Genomic DNA, 17,938 nt, shown 5'->3' on the forward strand with positions numbered 1-17,938 from the left:
TGGGGGATACCCGCTCTCGATAATAAATGATAGAGGATACCATGACTCTGCTGTCTCTGCTGGGTCGGATCATGCGTTACTTCTTGCTTAGACCGGAGACCCTGTTCTTGCTGTGCATCAGCCTGGCCCTGTGGAGTTATTTCTTCCACACGGATGAGGTGAAAACCATCGTCAAGTCCAGCAGGGACGCGGTGAAGATGGTGAAGGGCAAGGTGGCCGAGATCATGCAGAACGACAGGCTGGGGGGGCTGGACGTGCTGGACGCGGAGTTCTCCAAGACCTGGGAGTTCAAGAGCCACAACGTGGCCGTCTACTCCATCCAAGGCCGGCGGGACCACATGGAAGACCGGTTTGAAGTCATCACCGACCTGGTGAACAAGACGCACCCCTCCATCTTYGGGATATTTGACGGGCACGGAGGAGAGGCAAGTGTTCGGTTGGATGAAATGGGGCTGGCAGTGGGGAGGGTTGCTACAGGGCAAGGAGCAGCTGTGTCCTCCTGCAAGGAGGTGTGAGAGGTCGCTGCATGGGGACCTTGTTCCCTAAAGGATGGGGGGGGGGGAAGAGACAGGTGTCTCCCTTCCCTTTCTCTTTCACTACCACTTCCACTCCCAGTCTGCTATAAATGTGTTTATACCCCTCTGCCCTTTACAGCAGTAAAGGCTTAATTGAAGTAAAAGCCCTTGGAGGTGGATCTTATGTGCATAGAATAATGATGATGAGCACAAACTGCCTGGAGTCATCTTTTGTTGCAGAGAAATGTGGTGTAATCTGATTTTGGCAGAGGGCTAGTCTCCCTCTCCTGTCAGGAGCTGGGCTCRTCGGTAGCGGTCAGAGGAGGTTTCTCTTTGAGGCTGCATGTGGGTTGCGTTCAGCTGATGCACATAAAATGTTTCTTCTCAGTAATTCACTCTCCTATGAAGACCAACAAGTCATTGCAAATGAGTTGTGTGTGTATGAATTACGTGTATTTTTCTGAAGAATTACAGTTGTGCTGTCATACCTGCCCCTTCCCTAGCAGAAAGCCAGAAAAAGTTGTCATTCTGAAACTTTCTGATAYTGAATTTCTAACTTTAACTTTCTAAACAGGGTGCTTTGTTGAAGGTTGTGCTCTGTGATTTGTATTATAGCTTGATGGGAGGCATCATTTATTTCAGGTGACATGCTGAAACTATGGCTTCCTCCTCATTTAGGATTGTGGTGCTGCCAGTTAGCTTCTTTTATAGCACAAAGAACATATTCATAATTATGGAAAAGAAATGCAGAAGATGGGAGTCCTTATATGACATGTGAACTCTTGTACGCGTTATGCTAAGTATAACATTACATTAAGAGTTTTATTGGGACCATGGCAGCTGGAGAGAAATGTCGAAGTTTTTCATGCAAGTAAGCATCCCTTAAAGAAGGGTAAGATGGTGGGGGGGCTTTGGTGTTCCTCTAGCTGCTTTCACAGACCAAGCAATCAAAGTGTTCGCCTAGAAAAGCCCTGGCAGTGATCAGATGCTAATGGAGCACAAGACAGTGGTTGTTGCCCCCCTAAACACAATGTCTGAAAACTTCAGGCCTTGGGCATGTATCCAAAAGCTTCCCTTCCCTTACCTGCATAGCTGTAAGCGGAGTCGTATATGATACACTGTCTTGCAGTATCTAGTGTTTTGTGCCCTTGAAAATTATGGAAACACTTCAGATACTGAGAACTGCCAACTGCTTAAAAAATTCTGATGTGATTGAATCCTATTTTCCTTTTTCCATCTGCTTTCAGTTGGGACATAGCTGTGCCAGCTCCTATTGGCATAGTTGTACCAGTTCACTGTTCCTTGGCCTTTGAGGAATAGTGGTAGAAATGTCTATTTTACAAACTAATAATACGTCTCAGAGAGAAGGTAAGTACCTCTGAACTGTGTGTTTGGTATATCTGCTTCTTTTGTTTTCTGACTATTTGAGATAGGAATGAAAGGTGTTTGTGTTTTGTTCTGTGCCTTTTTTCCCTTTATTTAAACTGACAGTTTACCGTGTCTGAACTGATCAGCCAAAACAAGTTTGCAAGAATGTGTGTCATGTTTTTTAAACATGAGATGGTTACAGATAGAAGTATTATATAAACACTTAGTCTTTGGCATTGTGAAAAAGGGATCTTATTTCTTTGTTTATATCATACGTGTATCTCRCCCCACACTTGRTTCCACAGCCAATATATTAAATAATGCAAAGCTAAAAGAAGACAGCTAAATGACAGAAAGAGATGTGTGTGTGGTTTTTTTTGGGTTTTTTTTGGTTTTTTTTTTGTAATGGATATAGTCTTGAGATTTTTGAGCTTGGATTTACATCCATGTGCTATGTTAGAATGGTAATACTAGCCCTGTGGAAAGCACATTTATCTTTTGTACTCTGATTCTTCAGAGAACTTGTTCTTATTGATTCAGTGGTGAAGTATGAGGCTTTTATATAAAGACTGTCATTTTGAAAGGCTTAGAAGATCTTTCTCCAAACCTTATTGAAGTGAACATTTAAAAAATATATAATCTAGTATCCTTCGTCTCTCAGATGAAATCTTCAGATCTTCTTAGTGACCTTTCCTCCTAAAAAAATAGATATCTAATCATTAGGGACATAACTAGTTTCTCATTTTAGATTTTATGTAGAAATAGAGCATGAAGTGCATGCATACAGCAAAATAAAATTGTAAAATAGTATGCTTTAATCTAAGCAGGTTTTGCAGTTTTGAGTAGAAAAGGGGAGGGGAGGGAAACAGGAGAAATGAGTGCTCTTATTTAATCCAAAATACATAATACTAAATTCCGAGTCTCCATTTAAACTGGTTTTCTGGATGTCTTGTTAAGTAAATGACTCTGTGGAACACTTTGCCTACGTAGATAGCTAAACCTTTGTAAAGATTTAATTTTCCAAATGGGTTCCTGTTAARTTTCCTTTTGTGTATTTAAAGAACAAAGAACTGCAAAACATGTAGAGTTACACATGGAACGAACTGCTCTATAGGAGAAAATCTGTTTTTCCAAACAGATAGTGCCACAAATGAGATGCTAGATTAATTCTTTCYAACTATATACAAGGGAATGTGTCTCCATTAATTGCTTCCTGCCACATGAGGTTGAAGTGCAAGGATAGAGAAGTGTAATTCAAGTAATATGAATTACTGAGTGGTGCTAATTCATGAAATTTCTGGGGGATTTTTGTTTGTTTAAATATTGCCAGTTTTTTGCATAAATTCTACTCTTTTGGTATGTGATTTTTCTCTTCCATATTAAAATTTTTACCCTGAATAGGTTGGCAGTCATTTACTTAAATTTTGTGGCTGACTTGATGAGAAAGAGACAAAGTATTAGTGCTGTGTATTACAGCTAAGAAGCTGGTGTATTGCTGCAATTAATGGTTTAAGGGAATAATATTTTAAAGATGAACCTTGATACATGGTGCAGGCTTCCTTTTAGTAAAAAGTTGGTTTGACTGTTTCTTGAAGRTTGAATAATGTGAACCATGCAGATAGAGGACAAAGAAATAGATGTAAAAAGAAGGAAAAAATGAAGTTTCTGCCTAGTAGCATTTACTTAAAAATTTCTTTGATCAGTGTTTTATGGGTTTGGGATTTTCATTTAGGTTTTTTTTTTAAGAGTTGCTGATACAATTCTATAGTAAATGAAATATATCTTTTTAATTTTTATTTGTAGCATAGGAAAAGATTGGAAAGTTTAAATGTGGAAGGCAGGTATTCACTGTGTAAATAGTAATGTTTTTAACCACACACAGAATCATGTAATACTGTGTATGCCACAGGACCTTGAAATCAGTAGCCTGAACTATTGGAAGAAGTCCCTGGTTACTGATTAACTTAAAGAGGAAAAAAAAAAAAAAAAAAAAAAGGCACCAAGATCAGGAGATAACGGTTAGAGTCCTGACTAGCCTCGTCTGAGACTATGGAAACGTGCGGGCTGAGGTGAAGCCTGGAGTAAATGGCCCTATGCCAGCTGTGCTTGAGTGAGCTGGCCGTGTATTTGAAATACAGGTATTTGAGAGCCTGATTAACTCCTCCCGGATTCTTCGGGGTAAACTTAGGTGCTGTCTTCCTGCCAGCCCCGACGAACAAGTCGCAGCACGGCGAGGCCGGGGAGTGAGCGGCTGGAATGCCGCGTACTTGGGCAGTAGCCACCTGCATGATCTTAACGTTTAATGAGTATGAGACGACTTGATTCTCGACGAAATTAAAAGGTTTCTTAAACTTAAAGAAACCTTGAATTCATCAGATGTGTGTGAGGTTATCAGCAGAACAGCTGATTAGCTGTAAATCGTACCCTTGGAGAACTACATCTTGACTTTCTCATGTGTCTATATTGCTTTTTAGAGATAGATGCTCCTGTTCACAGCTGTTAGCACGTTCAGTTGTCCTGATTAATTGGTGAAAGGATTCAAATAATAACCTAAACTTTACTGTGAATRGGTCATGCTGTAATGATGAACATCYRTTCAGATATTGGTGGGGGAAAATCTATTCCATTTAACTAGATTGCTAGTTGCCAGTTGAAAGGAACTGTTTGCCTTCTGCCAGATACAAACTAACATTGAGCTAATATTTCTATCTTGGTAATGTTTAGAGTTTTCTCATTTTTAATCCTGAGAGTGAAAAGTATTTATGCAATATGTTGAAAGAAGAGAAAGCTGACAATGTTGTGTTTTGTTTTGTTTTTTTTTCTAAATTTATCAGGATCTGCAATCTAAGTCAAAACCTGTTTCTCTTACGCTGAATTAGTTAACCAAACTTGGTGATGAAAATTTACCTGTCATGCTTTTGAGTCAAGGCCATTAAAAATTAATGGCATTAGATTTTAAAAAGTACAAATAAAGCAAATGAGAGCTTTGAGTTCTGATGGCTGTTAAAACCTATTTGTAAGTAGTTTTTGCAGTTTTTAAAAAGAAACTGCTGKCATTAGTGATGGTTTTCCTTTTATAGTAATTTCTTTCAATTTCTAATCTAGAATCCTCTGCAAAATGCCTAAATATTTGAATAAATACTTACATAGATAAGGTCGTGTTGGTATACAAGTCTCAAATCTGCTTATAAATTCTGCACAAGTATCCTAAAATATAAACCGAAATTATATATAGGAAAATTTATGTCATTTTTGTTCATGCAAGTTTTGATTCTTGGATATGATGTTATGGARTTACAGTTTTTACTGTACAAAGCATTTTTGTGTGATCTTTAACTTAGCCCTACTTTGTGTGCTCATTTGCCCCATCTAAATGTGACTTAGAATTGATTAATATGATGAAAAAGTAAGTAATTGGAASTAGTAGCTCTTATCACTGTCATTCATAGCTGTATTATTGGGTATAAAATTGAGTCTTTTTCAATTTTTGTAAAAATCAAGAAGTTAATTAAATAYAGTCTGCTTGCTTAATTTGAATCAGTGCTTCCTCATTTGGGCACAGAGGCAGCCAACTGATTGCTTCTGGTTTAACTAAATCAATTTTGATTTTTAGATGCCTTTAGATTCTGAGCAGTCATTCAAGTTCCTCTGTGAACTTGAATAACTCAGACTACTTACAAGCAGTGTTTGTGTGCATGCTGCTGCTCCGAGGTAAATGCTCAGCAGCTTATCCRTTGCCATAGATGGGAAGGGTATTTCACAGCTACAGAACAGGAATGTCCAAATGACAGTTGTTAGTGCATGATGCTTTTTAACTTGATATCCTTCAGTAACTCTTGTAGTTAAACTGTTCCTTAAAACTGAGTTTTGTTGTTTCTGGCAGTTTCATCTTTTAAACAATCTCTTGGCTTTATTTTGCTATCGCCTGATTTTCCCTGGTTATTACTGCTCTCTACAGCTGTCTTGGCACTGTTGGAAATCCCTTGCTAGTTGTTCTGTTCCTGGGCACCTTTTCCTTGCTCTTGGGGCCCTTCGGCCCGTCCCTCTTCCTTTGCCCTGCGTAACGTGCTTCCTGGGCACGTATGTTGTGCCTTCGCAGCAGCTGCAGCTGCAAGGCGTGCTGCTGGCTCACAGTCACCCTCATTTCTCGATGTACACCTTCCTCGCCCCCCCATCCCCTACCCCAAGGAACCCTTCAGCTGCTCACGTCTTCAGAAAAGATGGCCTGCTAGATGAGTTAAGTTTTGTGAGCCAAAAACATATTCCAGAGGTGGATGGCACTAACATTTCTTGGGTTTTGAGGTTCTAGGCTTGTTCTTTTTTGTAAGTGTGTCATAAGTACTGATACACCTAGAAAAGGGAATAAAATGCTTGTATGCTGCTTCTGCACTGCTCTTTGGTTTGAATCGATGTCCTTGAAATGAGAATTCCCAAAACTAGTTTAAGGACAGTGGCTCCTGTAATTACACACAGAAAGGCCTAAGCCTCTAGCTCCATTTCTTCACTTTGATACTAGGTAAAACCTTGAAGGTTAAGTGAACTCAGCTACCCAAGGTTTACCCTTTGGACTATGCTGCTATCCTCCCTACTACGTGCCTCTGCAAAGCAAGACTCCTCGTACCTCTGCCCATTTGCCCTGCTCTCTGGGTAGCCCTGTGGTCATGTTTTTGTGTCACACATCCTGAGCATCCTGTGAAGCTTACACCTTCATCCATTTAGGCAACAGTTACCTCAACAAATTATGCTCCATTTGCCAAAGCTTGGGTCCTCACACTGGGTAGGTCCTTGTGCATACTGTAAAGGCATGTAGACGCAGGACAGCAGCGGGCRCCTTTGCTGGGGTGCTCAGCCTACCTCTCAGGCAGCGTGCTGAAGATGAGCAATAACAGGAGCTGTTGCTGTTCATACCGTATGGCACATGCGTGCTGTTTAAAGTGATCTGCCTGTTCCTAGCRGTGTGTGTGTTTATACTCCGATTTCAAAACCTCTGCTACACGTTCAGGACTGTATTCCTTATTTTCCTTGTGCTGCCTCCTTCTGGAATAGGAGGTAAACATGAGACTCTTACTTCTTTAGAGTGGCTTTTATAACTACCAGATCCCTTTGGCAGGTGAATTCCTGCTCAGGTTCCTGTTATGGTGGTAACATTTACTGTCAGTGATTCTGTTACCGAGACAGCAGTCCAGCTGGACAGACTGGTTTCTCTGGCTCATGGCCAGCTTTTTGCCCAAGAGATCTTCATGTAAAAGCAGATCGTGAAGGTTTAATGACCCTCTCCTAGCCCAGTAGAATTTCAGTTCACTCTGAAGGTAAAATGAGAACAAAGACGTGTTCAGAAGTATGTTTCCTTCTGAAGTGCATGATGACATTGTATCATTAGTTTTTACTTGTTACAAAGGCATTTTGTATTCAAAAGGAGTTCAAGGAGCCTTCAGGAATGATGTTTTAGGTAGGTCCCCGTATTTGCCAGAGAAAGCTTTTTATCTGCTCAGAGTGTATTTTTCAAGCTCTTTGATCAAAAGTCACTGCACATGTTTTTGAGCATCCTGAAGACTTTACATCCTTAGGATGCTCAATAGAAAGATAATCCTTTCTATTAAAGCAGTTTAAAACTTACTGTCAAATATAGAGATTTTATTGGAAAAGCAGTCTAGCTTTAAAAAAACATGAATTTTGTTACAACTTGTGGGAAAAATATTTGAAGACACCAGAATAGTAGCAAATAGTTGAGCCTGGGCCAGTAGGGGAGACTGGAGAGAGTGTGCTAATTGCAGTGAAATAACTGCTCATTTTGGCCATAATGCCTCACAGTAAGAWGTAACAGCTGTTTCTGGTCTGATATGGATGTTGTTTCTGTGAACTGTCATGATCACGTTGCAAAAATAAATTTATTTAAAATCAAGAAAAATCTCAAGACAAGACTTTCATGTCTAGAGTAACTTGCAGGCCGTAACATAATTTGAATGGAAAATTAGTGGAGATATATATATATATATATATATATATATATATGTATATAAAATATATTATATATATATATATATATATATATTATATATTATTATTTTATATATATATATATATTTAACTTTTGCAGAAAAGTCATTCCAGGAGAGTAGTTTGAGAGTGGAAACACAGAGTATGCAAGTGGGATAGAGCCTCCAGCTCGAAGTAGGGAAGCTTCACAAGGGTCTGGTGGTACAGTATAACAGACCAGGGGAGAGGAAGAAGTGTAAGCCTTTGTTGGGTGCTTTAATGAACTTTGGAGAGCTGTGTGGCATCATGGAGTACCAATCATGCTGATGATGATACAAATTGATTATGATGCTGAAACATTGCTGGCTCTCATCATCTCCGACCTTGTCTGATTCACAGCTGTGTGAGCAGCTGACATCTCCAGCCAGACAATCAAAGTACGTGTTTTAACTGCTAAACCACAATGCAATTATCCATAGCACGTCATGYCGGCGAACCTCAAAAGTCCCCTGGAGAAATGAACATTTATTTGCATTTACTTTCAGTGCTAAAATGTTATTCCTTGCAAATTTTCTCATTGTCATAAATGTTGAAAAAGCTTCTCTTCCCTCCCCCCAAATCCCCTTTAGGGGTAAACATTTGATTTTATTAAATTCTGTTATAATAGTTGAAACTGTCATACAGTATGGCTTTCAATCAATAAACTTTTAAATGTAATATATCTCTTCTCTTTCATTCCCTACCAGATAGAAAACTGCTACAGGGCATGAAGCATTTCTTCTGATAAGCAAAAGTGCACAGCCCATAATATAGTTTGCTGGTCTGCCACAGCTCGCTCACTTTTTTAAGCTTGCATTTCTAAATGAGAACATCATTTATTTGCAAGTAGTGTACACATGGACCTGTAACCCAGAACTGTCTTAAGTTTTCCCTGAAATGTATGTTTTCTGCAAACACACACTGAAATTGAGATATTGAAATATCTGATTGTGATCATCGTTAAATAAAATGTCCATCCAAGAYTGTGTGCTTCAAGAATGGAAGCTTAGTGTGGGAGTAGGAGGAAAGGGAGGACAAAAAGTGCCTTTCCTCTTGGTTCACTTAATGTTAATAGCCCTGATGTTTCATATGCTTTCCTGTATCTGAGTGTGAATATGACCTGTGATATTCATCACCTGATAGTGGGGTCGTGATGCTGAGCACCTGATCTCAGCCCTTGACGCAAAGACTAAACCCATTTGGATGTGCTGTGGCACTGCTGGCGGGCAGGATGCTGCTGGGGTTCCCACCAGAGAAGGGGAAGGCGGAGGACCTGCCTGCACCTAACTGTGCGCTTGGCCAGTTGGGAGTTGGAGATGCAGCTAACTCTGAACTGTGACAAGGAAAGATATATTTTTATAACTGCTTGAAAAAAAGATGTTACTACCTTTTCTGGCCATGCAATTGAAAGCAATGTCTAGAGGGCATCCAGGGTTCTTAACGGCATAGCAAGGTATAAGGCCCCTGGTGCAGGAGGAGGGTGAGGGAGACGAGGAGCAGCTTGGGGCTTGCAGGCAAGAGTTTAAGTAGGGGAGAAAAGGAAGGTTCTTGCATTGTAGCTTTCCTTGATTTTAGATTGAGCTGATCCTAGCAAGATCACCAGGCACCAGCAGAAAAATTACTACTGAGTTCAATGTACCACTGTTTGTATTCTGCTTTAAGACCCAAACCCTCAGAGATGTGTGTGTATGGGTTATTTCTGAACTGGATGTGGTTTAGGATGAATGCTGTTTTATCTTTCTCTGTGCATGTCAGGAAAAAAAAAGAAAGCGTGAGTGTGCGTTTTTGGCTGCATTTCTTTATGATTCTTGAAACAGCASTAAGCTTTTTATATCTCTCAGAACTAAAATTTGCCTCCCCCCCACCCCCAGTAGCTGTTGGTTTGCTGGCATGTGTTGACAGTCCTGATTGCTCAGGATTTAGAGAACAAAATGCAGGACCAGCTGCCTATTTCATGGTGACAGTTGTCATTGACGGGGCAGAGAAGAGTTCTGGTCAGCCCCTCCTCCTGCTTGTGTTTCATCTGTAAATATTAGTTTGAAGTGCTACATTGATTTATAGAAGATTGGTATGACAGGTCTTTTAATTTTGCCAGAGGTAAATATTTTATGCTTTCATAAAAATACGTTGCATAAGTTTGACTTTTTTTAAAACGGGGACTTACCTTACAATGCTATTACAATAATGTTTTTGGAAAGTGAAGGAGAGTGATTGCCTCCTATCTGGATGAATGCTGCATAAAAGATTTGTAATCTTTGGCAATTAGAAAATTGTTGTTGAGGTTAATAGTGATATTATTTTTAACTTCGAATGTAGGAGCAATCTCCTGCCTCTGGGATGGAATTATTTCAATTAGTGCTTTTAAATAAGCACTTTCCAGTGATGGTTTAAATTGGCAAGCACTTAAATCATCAACCTGAATTCTTCTTTGCATTAGTATTTATTTCAGCAATTATGTATCTTGATATACCTATTCACAATATCTCTGTTTTACAGTGTTACAGAAACAGGAGAATGGTATTTACTAGCTATGTTTTCTGTTTGACAAGATTTTTATTGGCCTGTTTTTAATTTGGCTTTGATATCCACATGAAAAATCCAAAACCAACACATAAATAAGAATAGAATTTAAAAAATGAAGTAAAAGGCCTCCATCTTTTAGAAACTGTCGAATGCTTTGCATACAGAGGTAAGTGTAGTGAACCTTTCAAGCCTCTGGAGTGTGAATCGATTTGAAGCACATCCTTTTCTGGGGCTTCTAAGCTTTATTCATTGATGAAGGTCCTCTTGCCAAGCATGTCTTCCTGAGACTTCAAGTCCATGTCCACGTCATCTCTTAGGAAGTCTGGTACTGGCTTCTCAGGTCTAACCTGAGTCACCGTAGGACAGACAAGGATTAGCAGTACTTCACCCAGCCTGAGCTAACCTATTTCCTGCTCAGAGAGAATGATCACAAGGTCATCAATTACTTCCAAAATCGCACACTTTTTCCTGGGTAGGAAAGCCTGCTGTCCCACAAGGTGTTTTGTGCTAGTGCATCTGCGACCTTATCTAAATGTGCTCAAAGGCTCTGGTCTGGGGGCTCTGGCGGGAGTCGTACCTCTGAGCCCCTAGGTAGCAATATGCCGCTTGCGAGAGCAATACCTTGCTCTGGCTACTTGGAAAATGGACAGAGGGATGCTAAGGAAGGCAGAAATTATGTAGTGTAGGCTAGAATTCATAAGATGAACAAGAGCTCTTCTAAAACATTTCAGCACTGCTGGTAGTGTGTGAACTGAACGTTGGCTCTCTTCAGGGTGTAGCAGCCAGGAACATTTTAGAGCGTAGGTATTGTCCCCTTACTTATAGCCTTTATTCGCAGATGATAAAAGGACAATTTTTTTTTTTCCTTTAATACCAAGTAAGTGTTTCAGTTTTGGATGAACTAGTCTGTAAACTGAGGTAAATGGAAATAAGCCACCGTAAGAGCTGAATCTTTTCCTGCAGGTGCAGACTCCCATTCCAGATGCTCATCCATTGATATTACCAGTCAGTAATTTTTTCTCTAATCTTCAGAGGCAAATAGATGCAGTGTATAATTTATTACATTAATTAAATAGTTATCTTAATTAAAAGTAATAGATTATAAAAATCATAGGCTTTGAGATTCAAAATTTTAAACCCCCCCCCCCCAGCCTCTTTTATCTATCTTATCTGCCTCTTTATATAGCAGAGCGCTAGTCTGGTAGTGACATACAGCAGCTCAAGATGGTAGCTGCATACAGGTTCATGCTGCAGCTCTGCGCATGACTTGACTGGGGAAATAGGTGGAGTAAATTAGAGCATCTCTTGGGATGGGTTATTTTTTGCACTCATACTTTAAACGATTGGAGTTTGTGTATTCTAAAAGTGTTACTGTAAACTTCTGAGGTTGGCAACTGACATAGCTCTTTCTAATAAACTAAATGTTATAATGCGGGCAGGAGAGCCAAAAGAAACTGTAGCCAGCTACATATCAGAATTAGTTGTTTCAAATATGTTTTAAAAGCTTTTTTGGCATGTTGGTTGTACATCTCTTATTAAGGGAGAAACCTGACTGTGGAGGAAGATTAAAATCATAATGATGAATATGAAAGGACACCGCCACAGACTTACTGTAGTGAAGAGAGAGGTTTTTACTGGAATATTTTGTGACTAAGTTTCCCAGCATTCCTGAGTAATTAGGAGAGCTGAATCAATTTGAATAACAGACTTTTAAACTTTAATTGATATTTTGTATGTACAGTTTGGGAACTTAATATTTTGTTTGCCTCTGGATGTGAGTCTACCTCATTGTGTTGCTGATTCGAAGTATATCACAAAAACACATTATACCTCTGTGAACAGGTGTTTTCAGATCATTTTACAGGCTTAAATTTCTGTTTATGTCCCTTGGCTGATCTGATACAAGTCAGTAATGCCACTGAAAATAGAACTTTATAGACTCCCTCCTTTTCAGTCCCAGGTGCAACTGCTGCCTTCTGCTCTCGGTCAGACCCCAGCGTGGGTAACTCTTTGCAGGACTATAGCACAGTAACCTGCTCACTGCTTTTTGCAGTGTTCAGCTTCTTTCCTTTACAAGGTTWTCAAGCAAACAGTGGTACCCAAGACCTAGCATCATCAATATCTATCCACCTCAGCACTGTTGATCTTAGTGGCCATCACTGATGCCAAAACACATTTCCAGTGTGCACCTGCCACAGTGAGAAACCCTGGTGTAAAGGCTTGGCGGTTTGCAGAAACCAAAGGATGTGATCGGCGTTAACCCCTGCTACCTGCCTGAATTAACTCCAAGAGGTCCCAGGCCTTCTCTTTGGTATTGTGTCGGGGGAGAAGCTGAACATCATCTTTGTGTTCACCTGCCCTTCTGGAAGGGAGACTTGATGTTCCCTTTGCCAACAGGAGTCTTTCAGTGTAGGGAGCGAATGGCGAGACTTGAAAACTTAGCATAATTTGACCTATCTTGAGCAACATGAAGAGGGGTAAGTGCAGGCAGTCCATTGCTTGTCACTTTAACTACTGCAGATGTTGCAGCGTAGGTTCCTGAGGCAGTACTTCTCCAATTTTCTGATGTTGAAAGGAGAGAGACTAAAATCTTCTGGAAGCTGCTGCTTTTGATCCAGGAGATCAACTTCTAAGTGGCTGACCAGTCTGCAGATATGAATGCAGCAGCAGCGTGGAGCTTGGAAGTGAGCGTGGGTAGTATTCTCCAATTTAAGTACGGAAAGAAAAGTTAAATTACGGAACACTGTAATCTAGTTGCAGATTTTCATATTTCTCGTGAAAAGCCCTAAATGATTTAATTAAGTGTTTTGGCTTTTGACTTTGAAAACTTTGTTAATGAAAGATAAAGATCCCTCACCCCCAATTTTTTTTGAATTCAAGTGCTGTATCACAAGAAATTGCCCCTAATAGTGGGGGAAGTTTCAAGGTGAAGAGGGGTAGGTTGGGAAAAGTAAAAGGAAATTAGATGAATTAAAATTACAGGGCATGGGAGAAAGCCTCTGTTCTTACCTTGATTCCATATAGCCACACGTGGAGAGAAAATCAAATGAACCAGAAGAAGAATGTGCATATATATTTATGACTACTAAAAAAAAAAGAGAGAGAGAGAGAGAATGAATACTTGAAAGGATTATATGTAAATATTTTGTAGAGTGAAGTAATTAGCGGTAAGAATGAGCTAATGCCAAGGCCATGAGGTGCGAGAAAATCTAGATTCTCCAGCAAACAGTTTCAAAATTGCAAATATTGCCATGACCTTGTCCACCTCAATCATTAAGCCATAATACCCAAGAACGTATTTAAATGTCATATTTCAAGAGTCTGTAATGAAATGGTGTTTATAGGGCAAAAATGAGGCCAAACACTCCAGGGAAGCTGTTTTTGCTAATATATCTTCACAGATGCTTAAGTGCAGGAGACCACAGCTCCCCTGACATCCTTCAGGAGTGTGTGCGAGCACTTCTTTGCATCTCTATTTTGAAAGCTGTGAACTCTGATATGCACCAGCATATGCGGGTGCATAGGAGCCTGACAGGAACCATAAACCTGTGCAGCACCGGCTGTACTCCCTAAGTGCTCCGCAACTTTCCTCCAACTGTCTAGCTGTGGTGCATTAGGTAGAGTTACAGAGAAGCATCAGGGCTGCTCTAGGAGTTGTCAGTGTTCCTGTACTTCGCTAGGAGATGTGAGGCTCATGTCTCCTACGATCTGAAATTCGTGACCTGTCCCTGTTCTGTGACCTTCCTGTTTTAAATGCAGTAACTTTCAATGACTGAGACAGTTGGAAACAGCTGGAATTAGTAAGCATGCTAACGATCCCTTGAAAAAATTGGAACTATCTGAATTGCAGCTGAATTGCAAGAAACCAAAGTAATGATGGGCTTAGCTGCCTGGTGCTTAAGTAACTCATGCACCTTTCAGGAAACTGGTGGACTGTGGTCAACGTGCCTGAAAGGCGAGGCGTACGTGCGGGATTCCATAGCGGTATCTTCCTCTTCTGTTAGTAGAAGTGGGGGTTGTGGGAGCTTGATTATTTTTGATACATCAAAGAATAGGAAGTGGAGATACCATCATTCCAAACTAAGATTTGGAGAAAGAGGTTGGGGGGGGGGAACCCTACATCTTTTCCTTTATTTGGAAGTAACAAAATAACATTTGTTCTTCCCTGATACATTCCAGTGGAGAAACCCCTGAAACGTCTGTTTTAGCCTCAAAATAAGAATTGAAACAAGGATCAAGAGGGAAACCAAATACTAAATTATGGAAGTTGTTTTTGTCATACATTTATATGTACGGAACAAGATTTTAGATGAGACTATTTCTAAAATTTATTAGTTAAAGCAATGGTATTCCAAGGAAACATGGTCTTCTGCTAATATTCAGAGACAAAAAAATGCAAATTTTGGTAATGACCATTACAGCTGTGGTGCAAACTGAAGGTTACTTGCTAGCAAATGTAATTTTGTCTGAGAAGAAATTAAAATAGTTTGAATCCATCTTACTATTTTCCTAGAAGCAAAACCGGAAATTGAAACAGAACTCATCTGTAAATTGACAGTATCTGGACTGGACACAATCAGTTTTCTTCAGTGTTCAGCATTTAAATAACGGCATAGAAGTAGTAGTCTTGCTATTCCATTAGAACTAAAAATACTCTCTATAGCTAAAATAGAGGAAAAGAACTGATAAAATATATTACAACTACTTAAAACGATCTGATTTTTTTCTGGAAAATTCTGTTCTGACACAAATATCTACTTGTGCAAAATATGTAAGTCTCAGGTAACTTGGTAGGAAAAAAATTTTTTTAAGTGGATCAAAAGCTGAAACTCAAGACRTAACAAGACTTTCACCCGTGGAAAGTCTCTGGTCAGTGGGCAGGCTTGGCAGGGATTTCAGTAAATCCTTGCAGGATTGTTCATCGCTGTGAGCGCTCCAGGTGTGAAGTTACTCTGGCTTCCCAGCACAACACTGAATTGCGAACATGTGTAAACTGTGCTCATTTTTCATSCGTGTTTTCTCACTTGAATGTCTTCCAACTGGAGGTTTTCTCCTGTGTATGTATGATGACTGTAGCAGGAGGTCTTTCAGATGAAGTCTGTTACTAGCCACTCCTGCCTGTCTGAGTTAACGCGACTTTATTCTCCAACTGCTTTTTGCTTTCTCCTGCCTTAAAAAAAATTTTTTTTGAAGAAAACTCATATTCTATACAAATTCTGTACAGCCCTTGTATTCCGTAATTGGGAGAAAATGTATTGCTTATTCTAGAAAYATTTAGCTCTATAGAGTATCTTGAATATGTGACTGCACGCCAAAGTGATGGTCACAACCAACTGCTTCCTTGGACTACCTTGCAAGAAGTGCTTTTTCTTTGTGATGCACTAAAGTCCCACTGGTGTTTGTAATTATACTTGAAATTAAATATATATTTCTTCCAAGGCAGGATTTTAGATATATAATATATTAAAACAATCTGCTAGGAAATGCTCTTTATCTTGTGTTTTTTAATTGTTTTATCACAAACGGCACAAACACAACCTAACTTCTTCTCTGACAATCCCTAAGTGTGCCTACAGTAATCCTGCTACTGCTATTAAATTTGAAATGCAAGTTGCTCATAAATAGAATGAAAATCTGTGGATGGAAACTTCATGAGAAATGTTATTTTAGCAGATGCCTGCTAAATTTCTTTTGTTATTTTTTTTTTAAGAAAATCTGAGGAGTCTATGTTTGAGTTACCTCTTTCCAGTTGGTCTGAAATGTTAGCCTCTATTTTAGAGGTGCCTGTGTGAGGGAAGGCAGATGTGCCAGCAATCAGCATGTGGGAGCGGTGGCAGCCGTGTGAAGGGAGATYTCAAAGAATTATTTGCCTTTCAGATACTAGTTTTAGTATTCCCTCTCTTTGAGAAAGGGAAATACATACAGCAAGAATACTTTCATACTGATAGGAAGATGCTCTAATATTTCCATACTTCTAGCTTAGAACATTTGTCTGAAGTGTCCTGGAAAGCCTTTAATATGGTAAATGCATGTATTTTGGTGGCTGTTTTAGCGGAGTGTGCTGTGTGTCCTTTTCAGAAAAAGAAGAAAACAGAAAACAATTGCGGGAGAACTTTTCAGTTACTGGGCACGGTGTAACAAGCACTGATCTGCAGCGAGTCCTGTAGTGTAAGGTTAGACTGGGTACTGGCAGCAAATTTGCCAGAGGAGAGCTTGCTGMCTTCAGGTTAGAGGTACAGACTACATTTTGGGGCTCATCACAAACAGTTTTAACCAGTCTTAAGCAGACTATAGTTTGTATTTTTTTTTAGCGCTTGTCTGTATAGAGAGGGTCCAGTCGACTGACATTTAATTTGTTTGCACTGAATTACTKTCAGGTTTTGAAAAGCCCTTCGCGTCGTTGCCTGTTTCACTAAAGCGGTTGTAAGGGCAAGCTTTTCCCCGAAGCAGAGCTCCGATTTTGCCTGTTTCTTCTGCGTCTTCCCCAGGCGTATGCTCCTGTTTTCGATATTTATGGTGGTCGTACAGCCGCAGGATCTGTTTTGTAGATTATTTCCTGCGGAGCAGCTGGCTGGCCTGACTTGGGCTGAGGCCGCACTAGCATCACGTCTGATGTGGGGAGGTTGCAGGAGGCTYGATTCCACCCGGCAGCGGTGCACATCCTCCAGCTTGCAGTCAGGAAACCCTCCTGAAACCCAGGTGAGCTCACTTCCGAAGGGGAACTGCYCTCTGGAGGAGGGGAATTGTTTTAGCAAGTAGTCTGAGGGCTTCTCTCCACTGTGCAATGAGCCTACTGCAAAAATACCCAAACTGGCTTCAGCCTTATCCTTGTAATTACCTCAACACTACCTGTGTTTTAGACTTGCTATCTTAAAACTAGTTATATGGACATCTGCTTTTATTGTGCAATTCACTTTGTGCTGGCTTAAAGCTCTGGTACAAGATATAACCGAAGGCAAAGATGATGTGCTGCTTTGGTGTGCGCACTGAGGAGCCTACTGCAGGTTTTTTCTTCTGTGTGTCAGGTTGGGCCCGTGTGGAGAGGAGTCGCTGCCCTTGTAGAAAGTCTGTCGCGCCTTCTTGATTTGCATTCAGTGAAGTTAGTCACATCCTGAAGTAACTGGAGCTAACTTTGCAATTGAAGCATAACCTAGGGCTCCAGATATAGCACACGTTTTTGTCAGCTTAATTTGTTATCGCTGGTGTCTGGGTACTTGGGGTAGTGTGTGGTTGGTTTTATTCTTATGCTTAGTCTCGCTTCAGTGCTTATGCTGACAAAAACCGGTTGGGGACACAGCTATGTGCAGTAAATTTCTCATTTCCTGTGATCATTGGTATATGTTTTAATATCAAAAGACACTCTTGCTGGCATGGTACTTTTCCAGTACTACACTGCATTAGAACAGTGATTCTACACACTTTTTCTGCTGTACAGAAACTCCCATTTTTCCCCCCAGCTTTCCAGCTTGATGAATGTGCTGGTTTTCTCATTGCAGTGCAGGAGAAAGCCCCTCTCA

The 17,938-nt window shown here is 40.2% G+C and overlaps 1 protein-coding gene across 1 annotated transcript in view; it reads left to right on the forward strand.

The window, feature by feature from the left end:
* The first annotated feature begins 6 nt into the window (after positions 1 to 6).
* The window catches only part of PPM1L (protein phosphatase, Mg2+/Mn2+ dependent 1L), a 102,092-nt gene continuing 84,160 nt past the window's right edge, over positions 7 to 17,938 (forward strand). The window contains exon 1 of the mRNA XM_085304033.1: positions 7 to 429. Within this exon, the coding sequence (XP_085160159.1) occupies positions 27 to 429 (403 nt within the window). The 5' untranslated portion in view covers positions 7 to 26. The remainder of the gene's footprint in view (positions 430 to 17,938) is intronic.

The sequence above is a fragment of the Rhea americana genome, unplaced genomic scaffold, assembly GCF_003343005.1.
Source record: "Rhea americana isolate MKP2758 unplaced genomic scaffold, rheAme1 scaffold_202, whole genome shotgun sequence".
NCBI classification, from domain to species: Eukaryota; Metazoa; Chordata; class Aves; order Rheiformes; family Rheidae; genus Rhea; species Rhea americana.